The sequence below is a fragment of the Alexandromys fortis genome, unplaced genomic scaffold (genome assembly GCF_014885135.2).
Source record: "Alexandromys fortis isolate MF-2015 unplaced genomic scaffold, M_Fortis_MF-2015_v1.1 scaffold_1, whole genome shotgun sequence".
NCBI classification, from domain to species: Eukaryota; Metazoa; Chordata; class Mammalia; order Rodentia; family Cricetidae; genus Alexandromys; species Alexandromys fortis.
Genome location: NW_026067927.1, coordinates 20,851,056 through 20,869,827, shown reverse-complemented (window position 1 = coordinate 20,869,827; position 18,772 = coordinate 20,851,056). Strand labels below are relative to the sequence as shown.

The 18,772-nt window shown below is 44.9% G+C and overlaps 1 protein-coding gene across 2 annotated transcripts in view; it reads right to left on the bottom strand.

Moving 5' to 3' along the window:
* Nucleotides 1-18,772, bottom strand: part of Wwox (WW domain containing oxidoreductase) — an 863,064-nt gene that overhangs the window by 612,616 nt on the left and 231,676 nt on the right. For both annotated transcript variants that reach the window (XM_050143852.1, XM_050143851.1), the window contains exon 6: nt 15,196-15,284. In XM_050143852.1, coding sequence (XP_049999809.1) covers nt 15,196-15,284 — 89 coding nt within the window. The remainder of the gene's footprint in view (nt 1-15,195; nt 15,285-18,772) is intronic.

The following is an 18,772-nucleotide window of genomic DNA, read 5'->3' as shown; positions in this document are numbered from 1 at the left end:
TGCCTTCTTAACTATGCCCTGTGAGTGTCCAGGGAGCCTTCGTACCAGTACCTAGGAACAAGCGAACCCCAGAAAACCCTCATATTAATTGCAAATTAAAGGTCAATTTCTCAGGTGTAGTATGTCCCAGCGGTCTCACACTTCTTCACACTTTCCACCATGTGCCACAATCTTTCTCTGCCACTGGACATCAAGGTCCAGAAGGAAGAAAGTTGGGTCTCACAGGGCACGGCATGCAGTGAGAACTAAGTCTTAGGGTTGAAGAGATGGTTTACCAGTTAGGAGAACTCACTGCTCTTACAGGGGGTCCATTTGGGGCCCATTTTCACACTCCATATAACTTCAGCTATAGGGGACCAGACAGCCTCTTCTGGCCCCCACATGCACCTGCACTCCTGAGCACATAACCACAGACACACACACACACACACACACACACACACACACTCCATAATAAAAAATGAGCTTTTAAAAATGGTAAGCCTTTTGTGCATATCTGAATGCATGCATCGGGTAGGGCAGTATGACCAATAGACAGGCATTATAATTTGGAGATAAGATTACTAAACTATGACTCCAGGAGCCCAAGATGGCCCAGAATGAGAAAGGAGAATGAGGCCTTAAAGGAGTCTCAGAGCAACAGAAGCCACCACCACGGAGGGGAGTCACAGTAACGTTGTGAAAACGAAATTGTGAGCATGCTCCATAAACGAAGTGGGATTTTCCAGGTTAAGTCGGGACCTTCGTGATGGTCCAACATTTGTGACTTTGCAGGATCCCATTTCAGACCAGGCAAAGGAATGAGCTAAATGGAATGCAATGCAAAAGGAAATATATTCCATTTCCTTCTAGAAACAGAATGTCATACCATCTGGGGTACTTCTCAAGTGAGTTGCAAGAATTCATACTATTTGGAAGTACTGTGAAATTCGATGCAAAGGGCATACGGAGCCGTGTTCCATTAAGAAAACCATTTGGCAAACTTGCCTCATAACTACCAGTGTGTTCTCCCAGACAAGGGGTGGAAACTGTATAGCATTACAAGGTGGGTCCTTGCTTAAATTAACATGGGCTAGTTTGGTCTGAATTCATGAGAGGCAGCACGAACTTGACCATAGTAGTTATTTTCTTCCATAGCTGCTTCTACCCAGTTGCAAGTCTCCATGCTTCTGGAACCCACCCGGATCACAGCTATGCGGGGTACATGCCATAGCTACAGTTCAGGATGGTTTGGGGGAGTATACAAGAAATTAAAACAAATATTGTATAATGAATTGGATAAATATGCAACTGACTTGCCAAAAATCTCAATTTAATGGATGGTCTTGCAGAAGATATCTTTCAAGTCTTGGTAAAGTAAGTCTTACATAATAGGATAGTGAAGCATTGATTCTGAGGAAATCCAGATATGACATTCAATGACTTTAACTTGAGGGGAGTTGCATCATAATAGACTTCCTATTAAGGACATTATTTAGAAAGAACGAATGAGCAGAGCCTATCTTTTATACAAGTCTTCTACAGAAAATGTTTACCATTTTATTGAGGGATGAAGGGGAAACACGGGCTCTACTTTAAAAGCGTGCGTGTGTGCATGCGTGTGTGTGTGTGTACGTGTGATAATATTTTCAAGAGAGAATACTTTTGATTGATGCAATTCTAGGAAAGGATAAACTATGTGACACAAAAATCTTGTTTTTCTGCCTGGGTCTATCCCTCATCAGTCAAATGGATCTTAGAAAAATTAATAAACTTCTGAGTTATTGCTGCATCTCCTCTAAAAGAGAACAGCCACGCCCAATTTGTCTGGTATTTATGAGAATTAAAAAACTATACACAGGTTCTGGAGAGATGGCTCAGTGGTTAAGAGTGCTGACTGCTCCTCCAGAGGACCTTAGTTCAGTTCCCAGCACCCACAATCAGGCAGCTCACAACTGCCTATAACTCCAAGCTCCTTGGGAATCCAATAGCTTCTTTTGGACTCCCGGGGCACTGTACATATGTGTATCTACTGCCAACCAGACACATAGACATAATTAAAAATAAATCTTTTAAGGAAACTATATACAATATTTCTGCCATGACCTTGATGGAGAAGATGCCTAAAACAAGCTATTGATATTTTACCTGGTTTCCTGTTTCTGGCATACACTTTGGGGAGTGGTACCCACCAAGAATGCAGACACACACAATACATATGCAGTGTGCTCCACATTTACTAGATTGTTCCCAGTGCCCTCATCAGAGTCCCTGTAAGAGCACCTCCTCACTAAATTAGGAAGAAAAGAAAGCCTGTTAAAGGAGAGATCACCCTTGACACCAAAACCAACTTGGGTGGCCAATGATTGTCAGCTGTGCTGTGGGCGGGTCATGGCTCTAAAGGTGCCATGAATCTGATGGACACCCCTGGGTGCTAACACTATAATTAACCAGGAGTGGGTGCTGTGGTCACAATACCTTAGTTACGCTTAATTGATATTTTCTTTCTATTTCAGCTGGAATAGAGAAAGCAATCGGAACAACCACGAGGAGGAGAGCAAAGCTCTGGCTCTGTCCCCTGGAGACTGACGGGAATTTTTCATTTCATGCACCATTTGCAACTTCTTAGAGTAGATTCCGGAACATGAGTACAGACACTTAGCAGAAAATGAAAACACTCTTGTTTTGGTTATTTTCTTAAATTTTTGCCTTGTGTCCATTATCTTGATTATATTTTCCCATCCCAGCATCCGAGTCCCAGAAGTGAAATCTCAATCTCATTGATCCTAAGGCAGGGGTGTAAAACAAAGTAACACCCACGTCTCCCCCAACACGGTTTCTAGGGGGAAAGGCATCGATTTGATAATTGTGCACTTAGCCAGATTGGCATGATAGCTACAGTGCAGAGGCCTGACTCTCTGCTGCAGATTTTAGCAATTTCCAAACCTGTCCTCTGCACTTAAGCACTTTCCTGTCCCGTGTTCCTGATTCTAAGGAGTATTTGATAAAATGGAAAATCAATGTTCAGCCCAATGCGGACAAGTAGGGAGCGAGGGGCAAGGGACATCAGCCTGGACTACTCCCATCATCTTGCATGCACATTTGAACACAATTCCCTTAAGCCGGGAAAAAGGCACCATCATCGAGTCTTAGTGGAACCCCGTGGGTTTCTAGGGACAAATGAATTGTGTCTTCCTGAAGAATCTTACTTATGATATTAAAATCTCTTGGGAGACCACAATGCACAGCAGTAAACTCTACAACTCAGCGCACAGAAGCATTAGTAACAAGGAGGAAGCCAGCAGCTAAAGCACGCTGGACTGCATTCTTCAGCAAGGTGGGGTAGCTCCCCATGAGCCCCACTTTCCCTATACCCACACTGGCCTCAAAAGCCTCTAAAATAATAACAGAGTCACCTCCTCTCCAGGCAAACTGCAACCTTTAAACATTTTACTTTATTGACAAGTAGGTAGAATAAAAGTAACGAACAAATAACTAAACTTCGCTGGCATGCGTTAGCATTCCCCATTAAAAGTACATTTTGTGGGCATAAAGTGATATTAAGCATAACAATCTATTATTTATAAACTCCTGGTGACACCATGGATGTATAAGTTCTGGTGGAAATTCGTTAAGACAGGAAAACTCATATTCATATTCATAGACTAGCTGGAAAATAGTGGTCGACGAAAAGATGCATGATTCATAGAGAACTTATTTTATGCACACACTGGGTAGTTCTCATGTAGGCAGAGTGGAGGATTTCACAAGGGCAGACAGAGGTGAACTTATATGGACAATGGGGCAAAACCAGTGTGTGCCGTGTACTTGAGCACATGGTCAAGTCCAATGACCCAGCAGCTCATGCATTTTGTACATTTCCCTCGCCAATGACGACTCTCTCCTCTGTTTTGCCTAGAGATATATGAAGCTGTAATAGAGTTCAGAAAGCCCTTGACAGCTATGTGCTGCCATTCAGACCTGGGAGAATCCAAGTTATGATAAAAATTAATGTACTCTGACATCCTCTGGGACTCTGTGGGCCCTGGGAGTAGCTAATAACGAAATACAGCCATGCTTGTGAACAGCATGTGCCCACGCAGTTGAAGATTAGATTGCAGGTGGCTCCCTTGTCACCAGCTTCCAAGTGGCTGAACCAGCCTCAGTGCCAAAGGGAGCCAGCACAGAATTTCTTGTGTCCAGAGGTTAATGAAGAAAAACACTTTACAAAATAACTAAGTGGGATTCAGCAAGCAGGCTTATTGGGATGACTTTTTCTGGGGATGCTTGAACAAATGTGTTCTTTCACCCCAGAAAGGACATCAATAATAGAACAATGAAAGGATTTTACTCAAATCTATCTTGGTTAACCAATGAGATTAACTAAAGTTACTAACAGAAATATGGGTGAGGGTTACTTAAGGAACAAAACATATTATATATAAACATGTTATAGGTGGTTCTTTGGCTGCTCCCTCATCCAGTATCCATGAGTCACTTATCTGTCCTGGGGGTTGGGACACTCTCATGAAGCCAAACATTAGTGGGACCAGCAGCTTCTGAGAATTCAAATGGGCAAAAGTCACATCATGGTCAGAAGATAGAACACCACAACACATCTCTTAAAGCAAAAGACGACATCTGGTCTACCTTGTGAGATTAGAGGCAGGAGGATGATGAGGCCTAGGTCATCCTTTGTGGTCAGCCTGGGTTACACAAAAACTGGTCTCAAAAAGAAAACGTTCAGCCAGGTCAATGAGATAAAAAAGAAAGAAAGGAAAGAAAAATGACTGTTAGAAGGAAGGAACAAAATATAATTTTATACATATATGGCGTTTTCAAAGAAATAAGTATTTTTTATAGAAAAAAGGGAGGAAGGAACACAGGTGGTAAGAGGCAAAATGGAGGTTATACTGTCTGCTCACCTTTGTAGGTACTATATAACAAACCTAGCCTCCCCTGGGTGGGTACAACAGAAAAAGAGCAATAAATAAAACAGACATGAATTGGTGTGAAGCTGCTGGACTTGGAAGCCTACCCCCAAAGGAAAGGAAAGATAGAGAGAGAAATGTCTTTAATTCAAGGACTGGTGTAGCTGAGGCTAGAATATGTTTTGCAGTACCGTCTTCAAATATCATGTGTACATCTTGTCCAAGACCAAGTTGAAGCCATCCCTCTAATAGGGAGACATTCTATCAAGAACAAACATAGGAGCCCTGCCTTCCTATTACTCTGAAGAGCAGAGTTAAGTCTGAAGGCATTCTAGCATTCTAGGAAAGAAATGCATATAATCACAAGCTGGAGCTGTACTTCCATTACTGAGAAGGCCCAAGGAAGAGCCAGGAATTGCCAACTAAGACTAAGAATGAGCTAGAAATTAGGTGACAGACAGCAGCCAATAGCTCATGAACCCTTGTTTAGGGCTCGCTCACTCACTCATGTGCTTCCCAGCTCCATCCTAATCTCCGTTGTCCAGCAATGGAAGGGTCCTCAGATTCCTTACTAGTCTCACACCAGGGAATAGTTTCACTTGCCTATGGCTATGCTGAGAGGTTGCGGTATCTTTAGGAGCCTACCAAGAAGACTCAGGTCACTGTGGGTGGGCGTTACAGGTTATATAGTCATGTCTGATTTTGGTTTAAAACCCTTGCTTCCTGATCTATTATAATGTGAGATGCTACAGCCCAAAGCCCCCAAATACTACATAGGATGATACCCTAACATGCATTCTGTGACATGACTATAAGCCAAAATGGACCCTTGATTCCTTTGGTCACAATGCCAAGCAAGGTAACTAGTATGGCATCTGATCCCTGTCATGTGGGGCTAGCCTGGGTAGGCATCCTAGGCATCCTCACTCTGAGCTTCCAGAACCTCTTCCAGCAGAAAGCACCAGGCCAATGCTTAGCTGACATTCGTATATAGTCCAGGACCACCTGCTCATGAAATGGCACTTTCCACCAAGGCCTGGGCCCTACATCAATTAACAACCGAGCTAATGCCTCACAGATGAGCACACAGGCCAATCTGATTTGGGAAATCCCTCAACTGAGACTCTTCTTTCAGATGACTCTGGGTTATGTCAAGTTGACAATTAAAGCTACCAAAGGCATCTTCTTTTAATCCAACTATCCATCTATCCATGCCCAAGGGCCATAGGGCAGAATGGCTGGTGGTAGCAGGTGTGTATCAGTATTTGTTAGGGGTTCCTAGATGATTCTGTAATGGCCAAGTGGGAGAATGGCTGCATCCATCTCTTGAGACCTCAGAGAGCTCCTGTAGCAATCCCGACACTGCTGTCCTTTCAGGTTAGAGACATTCTGCTCAGTGTCACTTCCAGGAGCTGCAATTTGTCAACCTATCTGTTACACACTTCTTGGACAACCAGATCCCCTTTCCTGTCTGGTTCTGGTTATCAGTGTTTGGGTCAAGCCAACTTTAGTATGCTTGTTTGTTTATTCTGAGCCAGAGTCTCACTATGGAGCCCTAGCTGGCCTGCCCAGTACCTTTATCTTAGTATCACAAGTTAGTTGGTGGCTGAACTGCAGCGCCAGGCCAAGTGGAGAAATGAAGAACTGGGCTACTAATTGAGAGGACCCACTGATGGTTTGAGAGACAAGGTTCTGAGTTAGTGCTTCCAAATGAAGACAAGAAAGCGCGCGCAGTACTCCAAACAAAGCACTGGAAGAGCGGTTTATCAGCAAGGGGAATCTTCCTCCAGGACTTTCAGCAGGCAGCACGGCATAGCGCGACTGATTTATTTCAAGTATATATTCAAGTTCTTAGGCTAACAAGAATTAACTTCTCAACAATTTACTGAGGGAAAAGATGTTTCCCATGTTATTAAAATGCGATTTCACTGTAGTTTAAGCACAGCGTCTCAATGTGTCAATTATGTAAACGCAGAATCCTGACATGACAGTGGAGTTGGAAAGGATGGTACAGAGGAAGAAAACCAAGTGGGATCCATGAGTCAGGCTAGGAAACGCAGCTCAAAAACACAGACACTGGAATGCATTCTGCAAGTCTTACATAAGCAAAAGGCTCCCAATAGTAACGTTGCCATGGATTTGCTTCAAAGCTGCTGAGCTAGGTGGTCTCTTTAAGGGCCAAAGACCAGGTTCTCTGCCCTGGACTCAGGGTGTCAGTCTCTCTCTTCTCCAAGCAGTCCCTGGTTGATGGGGTCACAGGGCCCATGACCTGATCAGGGAGAGCTGACTCTTCAACGTAGAAACATTTCCATAGGTTCCCAGAAGGGCTCGTTTGGTTTCTTTGTCTCAGATAAGTATGGTAAGTATCATTACTTTTTAAAAAGCTGTTTCCTGGCCTGACGAGATAGCACAGTGGTTAAAAGCACTTGGTGCTCTTGCAGAGGACCTGAGTTTGGTTCCCAGCACCCATGTCAGGCAGCTCACAACTGCCTATAACTCCAGCTCCAGGAAATCCATCACTTTCTTCTGGAGTCTGAGTGCTCCTGCACTTGTGTGCATAGATCCTCAATCACCCTCCCCTCCACACACATATACATAATTTAAAAATATCTTTAATAGCTATTTCCCAAGACTTGGACACACTCAACCTTAACACTACATAAGGGAGTATCAGTTCACGGATACTAAATGGTCGAGAATTGGTGTCCTAACAGCTAAGTTTGGAATCGTGCACAGTGGCACAGGCCTGAACTCCCAGCACTGGGGAGGTGGAGGAAGGAGGATCAGGTGTTCCAGCGTAGCCTGGGCTATCAAAATGTCGTTTCAAAAAAGCCCCCTAAATTAACAAACGGAAAAATGAATTTCAAAGTAATGTTTCACCACATGGACCTCCATGCCTGCACTTTGTCCTTCTCTCCCCCTCTTCCCATCCACTCAGGTACCAGCTCCTCGGAGCTTGCCATAGGCAGTGTGATGACTGAGGAGGGGCTGATAATGAGATAATGGTAGCAACGGCGAGGACCCTGCACTAAGTGCACACCAGACACCCGGTGCTACACTCAGAGAAGAGTCTGTTATTCAGTCCTCTCAACAACCCCAGAGTGGTTTGACCATCTCGTCTCATTTTCATTGATGGATCGACCGACACAAAGACAGAGTAATAGGCCTAGGTCACCATCTTCATAGGTAACAGAACAAAGATACAGAATGAAGTCAGAGATGAATTAGCCATTGCCTCTGATCCTCTGGGGTTTGGCGTAACAACAACAACTACAAATCAACACAGAAAACAGAGAGCAGCCCGAACTTTGCTTGTGATGTCTTGGTGTGTTGTTGATACGCTATGACACTAGTTCTCAGCCTGTGGGTCGTGACCCCTTTGGGGATCACATATCAGACATCCTGCCAATCACATATTTACATTACTGTTCATAAAAGTAGCAAAATTACAGTTATGAAATAGCAACAAAATAATTTTATGATTGGGGTTCAGCACAAATGAGGAAGTATACTAAAGGGTCGCTGCATTCGGACGGTTGAGAACCACTGCTCTGAGAAAGGATTCATTGGTGCAGAAGTGACACTAAGGAGAGGGGAGGCAAACAGGAGGCTCTGCGGGGACACACAGTCGTCCCCTGAGCACGTGACAGGCAGGTGGGCGGGAACAGTATAAGGAACAGTATATAAGACCCTGCGGATGCTTCTCTGGGTGGAAGGTATAGAGGCATAGGGTTGGGGACAGATAATTATCAAAGACACAGGAAGTTTGACCTGGTCTCTGAGCACTGGCTGGGGGACATCAGCAAGTGCAGCAGCTGTCCCTCAGGCAGCAGGATATCCCTGAGCAGGTCGGAATCAGAGCTGAGTTTGCACGTGAAAGTAATGGTCCTGGTTCAGAGGTGTACATGGCGGAATGACCCTTCGGTCCTGCCTGTCTACTGATAAGCATCATTCTGAAGACAAGTAGGAACGAAGGGGAAATGAGCACTGACATTTGGTGTAAATGTATACAGGTGATGGTAAATGAGGGCAAATAGCTGCCATTTCTGCTTAAGGGGACTCTGTGGAGAAGAACCTTCTAGACATTTGAAAGAAAATGGGCCTGGGTACCTTAATTGAGGGGCTGAGCCTCTTTTCTGATGGGTCTGCTTAGCCTCTTTTATATGTATCTCAGCAAAACAAATCTTCTCTTAGCGCTAGAAAATTGGTTTCACAAAGCTCGACTCTGACCTTGAAGTGACCTTAATAATCATCCTTGTAGACAAGGGCTGTCATCCATCCAATTAATGGGACAAACCTCTTGCGGGGGGAGGGGGCAATGTGTGCTACACAGCACCTTTTCCCAAATAAGTCCGATCTCTCTTATTTTCCAAATTGTGTTTGCTGAGCTCAATGGAGATTTGGAATTAAGACCTAACCTAGCCAAGCAGCTATTAGCTTGCATGACTTTGGAGAGGATCCTTAATCTCTTGACCTATAAAATGTAGCATTCGTTGAACTGGGCAGAACTGGAAGACATTGTAGTTCTTTTTCCTATTTTGGACATGCCCTCTGACTCTTTAGTTGTGTTTGACACATGACTAATAGCTGATAAATAGCAGTCATCACCAATATCATTATATGCCTTCAAGTTCCCACTGGGGCTTCAGGACTTTCCTGATTTAATGATATTCAGGGTATTACATGGCCTGTTTCCTATAAGGTACTATTTCCCAGGAAACTTAGCCAGGCACACTGTTCTACTCAAAATCCTCTCCCACCTCCTAAGAATCCCAAGGCAGCTTTTATAGAGTGATGAAACTGATCATGTACAGATTAGCTCTATGTACCTACCTGCCATAACCAGTCACAACATGATCCCTCTTCCAAGAAAACAAATGCAGTAGAGCTGAAATTTAAATCTAGGTTCAGTTGACATCCCAAAACCCGTTATTTCTACTGAAAGAGGGGTCATGACTTATTGTCCTAGGGTTAACATAGTGTATCTGCTGAGAAGTATAACTAGGGAATGTTTGTCAATAAAGTTTTATTGGCACACACTTCCCATGGTTTTCCTGTCAATAAAGTTTTATCGATACATACTGCCCACAGTTCTTTTGATAATAAAGTTATACTGGCACACACTGTCAATGGATGCTTCCATGTTACAATGGCAGAACCTAGTTTTTACAAAGAGATTTTTCATTATCTTAAAATGTAAAATATTTCCTCTCTGGTCCTTTACAGGAAAATGTACTGAGCCCTACTTTATACTGACAGAGTTGTTGTTTCATTTTTCTTGTTTAATACAAGATTACTGCATGATATACTTTTGAGATGTTTTTAAACATTATAATGTAAAAAGATTTGACACCCAAAGAGTTAAGTAGACAAGAAAAAAAAAAAAGAGCTTGTAAGAGACACAATGCTCCCTGGTGTTTCTAGATGTATTAAATGGCCCATAATGTGGTTTTTCAATGATTTAAGATGAAAAATACATAGAGTAGAAGAACAATGAACTGGTAGACTTCATAAAACTTCCCGAGACATCATAACAAAGATCTGAACGGAGAGCATCTGTTGCAGTGGAAATGAGCCTCGGCACTTTCTCTCCTCGAGTTTTCACACTGTGAGGGAAAGCGAGGCACCAGGGTCCCAGTGTAAACGGAGCAGGATGGATGTCTCATGTTGAGCAAAGACTGATGCAGAAATGTTGGCTAAAACATTATTCGCCAAGCTGAGCTCGGGAGGAAAGGGAAGATCAATCTGTAATTTACACACTGGTCTTCTGGGTAATTTAGCCCTCAAATTTTGGGTTTTATTTAATAATTTATGGCCCACCCACTTCTATAGATGGAAAAGAGACAGAACTCTGGAATATGAATCCAAGAATATAATGTCCCGGGTTAGTAGCTCAAGTTCTGAACGTCTTCTAGTGGGGAGTAAAAATAAACAACTTTGCTAAAGATTTTTCTCCTCAAATGTTTAATAAGTAAAGGCTAGAAAACTTTTATTTTAACCTTTAAATAAAACACACTTCAGTATGATTTTCTTGGTGAAATGAAGCCTAATTTATTTAAATTATACTGGAGACAGAAAGCTGAGACAAGAAATAGAAACCCATGATGAAAAAGGGAGTTCTAGAAGCCTTCAGAATTGCACAACTAGGTTAATATGAATTTTCTATCAATTGCAGCTCTCTTTGAGGACGAATGAAGCCCTTGGCCAATGAGAGCTGGCTGGCAACAGGAAGCCCAGTAACCCATGTCCTTTATGGTGGGCCATTCCCAGCTTTTAAAATTGCAGGATTGGAGTATAGCCTTCCATTTTATTGGGAATGACAGAACGCTAGTGAGAAAGAACATGCTTCTGGAACATCTCGTCCTTGGAACGCCGAGCTGTTTTGGGCTTCAAGATGGAGGCTTTCTATTTTGGTAAATGAAACAGCTACAGCCAGATTGAGAGCACACAAGAAGCCATCACCAAGTGGAGGCTTTGGAGTCTCTCACAGGGTACCCAGATGAGCAGCCTGGGTGATCACAAGAGGACTTGTCCCAGCTGCTCCCCACTGACAGATACCCTTGCCTACCAGCACTGTGGAGTCTGGCTTCCTTCCTGAACGCCAACTTAACCCAAAATATCTTTTTAAAAAATTCAACTTGGTGGGAAACTGCCACAGTCTTTGGGTTGGAACTTTCCAGTAATGCCCAGAATAATTTGGCCTGAGACACACTGGCTGACCACCACTACCATCACAAACTCCGGCAAGAAGTATCGAGAAGCAGACTGAGGTTCCTGAGCTGACCACCCTGAAGAGGTAGCAGAGAATAACAGAAGAAATGGATGAAAAAGACAATGAGCAAGCAAGTGGAGGAGGCAGACTGGGCAGGTAGAACACAGGACCTCAGAGAACAGGCATGGCAAGTGGTCACGTGTCCTCTATGTGCCTGGAGGCAGACAATCTTGTGTTCAGATTCTCCGTCTAACACACTTCAAGGCCATGACTCCTAATCCTTCCCAAACAGTCCTACCAACTGGTGGCATTCAAACAGAAGCTGATGGAGGGCATTCCCAAGCAAACCACCAGTCATGTGAGAGTCATGTGAGAGACAAAGCGAGACACACCTGTAACCCCAGCGCTGGGGAAGCAGAGATAGGAGGAGCCCTGGAGCTCGCTGACAGACCAACCTGGCCAAACAGCCAACTCCAGGGTCAGTGAAGAGACCCTGTCTCAAAAACTAAAGTGGAGAGTGACTGAGGAAGGCATCCAATGTCAGCCTCTGGCTGCCACATACACCCCCCCCCCCCCCCACACACACACAGAACAGGAAAAGCGTTAACAGAAATGCTTGGCTTGTCCCTACTGCTTCCATAACCCTCATCAGCCATGCTCGCTCTGTACTGGTCCTCTCCTCCCCAGCCTACCCTAGCCTCCAAAGAGAAGTCATCTACGGGGGAGGCAGATTTCAAGTCTGCCCAGGTTAGGGAGAGGCCAGCTCTGCAGCACGTGACAGGCCACATTTTCCACCAGTGTTTCTGCCTTTGCCTGTCATTTTCACCATCCTCAAGTGACACCATAAATGCACTGCCCATCCCAAGGTGCGAGGTCACACTTGTACTGAGGACTGCATGGAGCCTGATGGTATTCCAGAGAGCTCGTGTGCAGGCTGTGAACAAACCCATTCAGTGGAGCATAATGGAGCGCCCATGTGGAATTCACGTCAGAGGGCTTTTCCTTTCTTTGGTCCAACTGCACACAAAAAAGGAACTGGTTCTGAACTGGCAGGCATGCTTTCATTTGTCATTATGTTTTACACACGAGGAAATTTTAATGTCCAAAGATGGGAGGTGATGATAAGGCTAGAGTTACACATGTTTTTCTGGCAGCCTGGTCACCGGCACTTAAATTCACTTCTGACAGCTCTCTGAATCCGGAGACCGTTAGCACTGAGCTGTCATTTGCCTTTCCAGGGGAGATTTCGGAACTGGCAGTATGTCAAAAGGGAAAATCACTCACTGTTTTATACATACTTTGAGTACGGCAGTATTTCTCCACGCTGTGAGCAACCCTGGACTCTTAAGGCACAGGCAGCACAGGTCCTAAGCCTTAGTCTAAGGGAAACCTTGCCCCTGGGCCTGAACATACAAGTATTGGCAACCAAAGATTAGTGCAGAATGGGCGAGTTTTCCCTCCAAGAGTTTGGGTCCATGATTATAAAAGGCCCTCAGGTGTGATGGTTTCTGAACTATTTGCTGGATAAAATCTAATGACAGCTTTGAGAACGGGGTTATGATCAGTCAGCTCTCTTCAGCAAAGACACACACTTTGAGACCTAATCAGGGCAGTGGGTACCAGGGAGGAAGGAGAAGTTGGAATAGACAGAATTCTCCATGTGCCATCAGCTGCCGAGTGTTCCTAAGAAACTCACTAGTTTTCTGAGTTTGAGTTTCTATTGTCTTTATATTAAAGATGGTAGCACACAGGAGATCAGAGGGAACCCTGGTGTGATGGGCCACATGGGGCCTGAGGCCGTTCTTTTACCAAATGCTGTCTATGCATTTCCTGACCCATCTTTCTAGCCTCACTTTCTCATCTGCATATTGGATACAATCACTCCCTCCATGAAAGTGATTTCGGAACTGAATCAGAAGGTGCAGGCAAGGCATTCTAAATGCATGTGCCCCAAGTGAACCCCCCAAAATGAGCTTTTACTTCTGCTGCTGGGGTGGCTAGTAATTTTGTCCCTCTGCAACTACAGACCTATTGGGATGAGGAGTTGGCATCAGTAATAAAATATGGCTTGTTGACATTTAAGGCCGTGGCCATCTTGGCTGAGGTCACCTTGGCTCCAGTGGCCAGCGATGTCCTCCCAGAAGAATGTCTGGGGATTCGGATGTGCTTGGCAAATGCCTGGTAAGTAGACAAACAAAGGATGAGGATGAGATGAAAAAATGGGAGAGCCATTGCTATTCCTGCTCTCCAGCCCCTTTGATAGATGGCAGCTAGCGAGGACACAGCACCAGAAAGAGCATGTGGCAGGGCTCACATTTCTGATTGACAAGGCCAAGGGTGGATCTAGCTCTGCCTATGAGTCAGTGAAGGGTCTTCCCTTGGGAATAATACAAGTCTGGAGTACTCTGAACAGGACACTCTGCCCCAGGAATCAGTCCACTCACTTGCTTAGTAAAGATCAAGTACTGAGATGGTCTAAAAGACCAGAGTGGACCCAGGAAGAGAAGCTAGGTAGCACAGCAGTATTTGAATGCCTGATTGAAGATCCCTTCCCAGCTCCTCTCATGCGCACAGGGAACTTCAGCATGGCCTAGTCTGAGCCCTACCAGTCCAGGCATGTTGGAATTGCTCATGCCATTATTTCCCCCTTGGCACCACCGGGGCTATGATTAACTTACTCCTCATGCTTCAGTCACCTCAATGGAAAATAAAATTAAGTGAAGTTATTTATTAATGAAACCAAAGCCACTATGGTTAATGAGAAACTAGTACTGCTTGCCCTATAGAAGCAACCATAAAAATAAACCTTGGAAACAAAATACTATAATTACAGCATTGCGAGCCACCACTGCTTTCATTAGCATGAAGCCTGAGTCTGCTTCATGCCCTCCCTGCCCCTTCCTTCTTCCTTTCTTTTCTCTGACTTCTTCTTGGTAGGGAAGGGAAGTTTCTGGAGGGTACTAGAGTATACAGCCCCCCTAACTAAGGCATGTTTAAGGGCTGATGAAGAATCCTCACTTCTGAAGTCAGCAGATAAAGCGAATGCAAGATCCAACCAGGAATGTGGGTATGAGGAGGCACCAGGGGCTGGAAAGGCCCCGAGGTCTTGCAGCCTGCATCTGTGTCCACAGCTACACCCATGTCAACGCATCAAAGGCCTGATGAGCACTAGAAGAAAGCATGCCGCGGGTTTCAACCCTGGCCGTACAGAATAAGTGAGGTTCCTGGATGCCCCTTGAGGTACACCTTTCCTCGATTCGGAGAGATACACAAGTTTGTCATGGGGCACATCTTAAAACTGCCCTAATGTGGAGCAGCCTTGTGTGCTTTAATATTGTCTTCTCTTTTCTTTTTGGTCTGTGAAGCTGTTAGTAGATTGATGACACATCTCATAACGAGGGTGACTCAGAGTCAAGCAAATACAGTCCACCTCAACAGTGCCAATATAAATGAGCCTCCGGTTTGGATGCCAAGACAGCACTGCAGCCTTGCGTTCTCCTGATAGTGTTCATCTGATAAAGACATTACGATAGCGAGCAATTATGATGTATAAGCCCGCACTGAAACACTCACACATTCTTGGCCTTGAACGCTTCAGCAAAATGCTGCACGCTGCGGAGCACAGCCAGGTCCAGGGTCATTGCTTCTACCTTGGCTTTGTGCTGGAACGAGAGAAAATAAAAAAGAAATGATAAATAACAGCAAGTATAGTTCGTGGTATCAAGTTACAGTAAATGCGTTATGGAACATGTCGGAATTCCCCTGTTTAATATTAGACGCCCAGAGAGACTATACATCATCAGAATGGATGGAAGAACACAGCTTTTACTGCCAAGTCCGGGGAGCATGTGAGGCTGGGACTCGGCTGGAGTTCCAGGCTGGGGGTTGTGCATGGCTTCACTCAGTACGTGGAAGAGGCTCCAAGGAGTTTTCTAGTTCATGTTATCTTTAAATATGTGCTCCAAAGAGCTACATCTATGGGGGCGGGAGACCAAGAGCAAGCCTGGCCGCAATGCAATGGACAATACTGTGATCTCAAAAAGACTCCACCCAGGTTCTGAAACACTTCCACTAAGCCTGCATCACCCTTAAGGTCAATCCAACCAGGGGTGGTGGTCCAGCACACATGCAATCCTGACACCCCAGCTGGTCGTGAGTTTCAGGTCAGCTTGGGCTACCGGGTGAGTTTAAGGCCAAATGAGGCAACATGGTGAGACGTTTTTGTGACTCCAAATAAATTAAGGGCAGGGCTGGGGAAATGATCAGCTCGAAAATTGCTTGCCACACAAGCAAGAGGATGTGATTTTGATTCCGAGAACTTAGGTGTGATTACAACCCAGATGTGATGGCACATGCCTTGTAGTCCAAGCACTGGAAAGGCGGAGACAGGAGGATCCCTGGGGATTGCTAATCAGCCAGCACTGTTTACTCAGAAATTCTGAGCCAGTCAGAGAGTCTACACCAAAAGCAACACCAGCAGCAGCAAGGTACTGGAGAGATGGCTCAGCAGCTGAGAGCACTTGTTGCTCTTACAGAGCACCAGAGTGTGCTTCTCAGCACCCATGTTCAGTAGTTCACGCATGCCTGTGATTCCAGCCTCAGGGGATCTGATGCTCTCTTCTGGCCTCCACAGAAACACACCTGCACTTGTGTAAGTGCATGTGTGCATGCGTGCACAAACACACATTTAAAATACGTCTAAAAAAATACTGAACAGCTGAGAATATTTCCCCTGACTTTCCAGGGCGGCAATTTAAAAGAGACCACAGAGCAAAGAAGGGGGAAAGAGTGGCCCCAAATCAGCCTTCCTAGAGGGATTGGGATCGGGTCCAGCCAAGCCCTAGTGGACATGGTCTTGGTGGCAGGATCCTGCATGGACAGACCCCAGGGCTATTCTTCTGAGACCTTATGTTCATGGAGTATTCTATACTTTTAACTCTGGGTGAACTGTGGGGAATAAGATTAAATGCCAACTCTTTCTGAGACCTACCTAATTTTTCCAAGAACGTACAGTATTACCTGTCTGTTCAGGTATAGAAAGCTCATGAAACAAATGGCAAACTTGGGAATTCTCGTCTAGACTGTGATGCCTAAGTCAGACTAAAGAGAATAGCAGGACCCCTCCAATGCCGTGAAGCGAATGCAGGCTGTCGTACTTGTGAGTGGATCCGGTCTGTGCTGAGCGGTAGCCAGCTTAGCTTGGCCACCTCTATACTGGGCTCTAACCCAGCTCATAAGCTGTGAGCAAAGACCAAGTCCACAGAAATCATACCGACTTCAGAACATTTAATGTTTCTGAGCCTCAGTTTCCTGATTTACAAAAAGTGAATTCACTATTAATGAGTCCTAACGGAGCTGTCAGCTGAGTGTCCTAGAAAAACAGAAGATGCTCAGTCAATTTAACTAGGAGGAGGCATCTCCTGTATCAAGTTCTTATGCTAATGCCACATGCCAGTAAGAGGGATGGATACGTGATGTGATTGACTTTGGTCCTCTTTGAAGGCCACATCAGATCAGCTCACTGACACTAGGTCCTATAGGACCCAGGCCACGGTTACTAACAGAGCCCAGGTTTAGGAAAAAGTGGAACAGAGTGATTAAGTGCTTTCCCTGGATACAACAGCATGTCAGTGGCTGTGATAAGATCCATCTCTTGAATGCAAAAACTCCAAAGTTGGGGTGACAATGGCAAACACTAAAATGTTGCTGACTTGGAAGGAAAGCATCTACGGGACCCAGGAAAGCAGGGGTGTCAGCAGAGAGCGCTCTCAGTTTTCCTACGTCAGGGAATCCTGGAGCCGGGCAGGCCACATAAGGTTCAGTCATAGCCCTCACTCTAGAAAGAACAGGACCTGACTTCAGTTCCCAGCTCCCACGACGGTGATTCACAACCACCTGTAACTCCAATCAGGGGATCCAACAACTCTGGTGTCAGTGAAAAACCTACACTCACAGGTACATTACCTACATACCTACACATAACTAAAAATAAAATGGGTGGTGTGGGCCCATATTACCAAAAAGGAAGAGGGAATGGAAGGAAGGTCAGGAGTTCTGAGTGAGCCAAAGCTGCAGAGACAGATGAAAGACACAAGAGATACCTGAGTGGCCACCATGGCGCCTGAGGAAAGTTGAGTAAGGTCACATCTGTGCAAAGCACCGTGGTATCAAAATGATACAGCTTTCTAGTTGTTGGCTTGTTTGTTTGTTCATCCTTCTGTCCACTAACTGGTATCTATCCAATAGGTAAAAATTCTGTTAAACATCTAAAATGTGTTGATAGTCGACTTGGATTACCCCACAATCTTGTGCGTACATGATAGCACTTAAGTACTTGATTGGACCTTTAGAACAATCAGATGACTGTCAGCCCCTAGCCACAGCCCCTAACTCCCATGCTTCCCGTTTTCCTTTACCCAGGGCAAGACAATCGTTGCAATACACAGACTCCTAACAAAATGCAACTACATCACAAAGGAAAGTCAGGCATTTGTTAAGGCATCATTCATTGCTGGAAACCCCAAAGGATAACATGCTCCACATTATGAAAATGCATGTACATATTTTCTCCATAAAACAGGGAGAACATTCCCAGATGGTGACCCCAAAGCAATCCAAGGAAAATGATGGTGGAGCCAAGTGACCCACACATTCCTCTCTATGTGTAACTTAAAATTGGTAGGTTATCTTTCGGTTCCCCTCCACTTTTTTTCTTCAAAATACAGCACTTAGCTGCCATTGCTAATAAGAATAAAACCAGGACATATACATCCAGGGGGAGCATGGGGTCACCCAACTAATCTACGAGCTGTGGGTTACTAGGCTCCTGGGGATAGAGACTTCAGTCCACACACTATTATTCAGAGAGTTCTCCTGCCCTGACTATCAAGTTTCTTGCTTCTGAAAAACTGTATGCAACCCAGTGAAGTCCAGGAGGGGGGGTAGAATGCTGTTTTGGGAATTGGCTTAGGAGTATGTGTTTACTCCTGTGCTGGGGAAGGGGCTTGCTCTCCGATTATCAAGCACACTTAGCAGCTTCCTAGAAATGTTGACTGTGGCTTGTGCTCTACCTGGGAAAGGTGTAGCTTGGCGGACAGACAGCGGATGGGACTCATTTTTGAAGGGTGGGGTTGTGGATTATCAGAGGAGG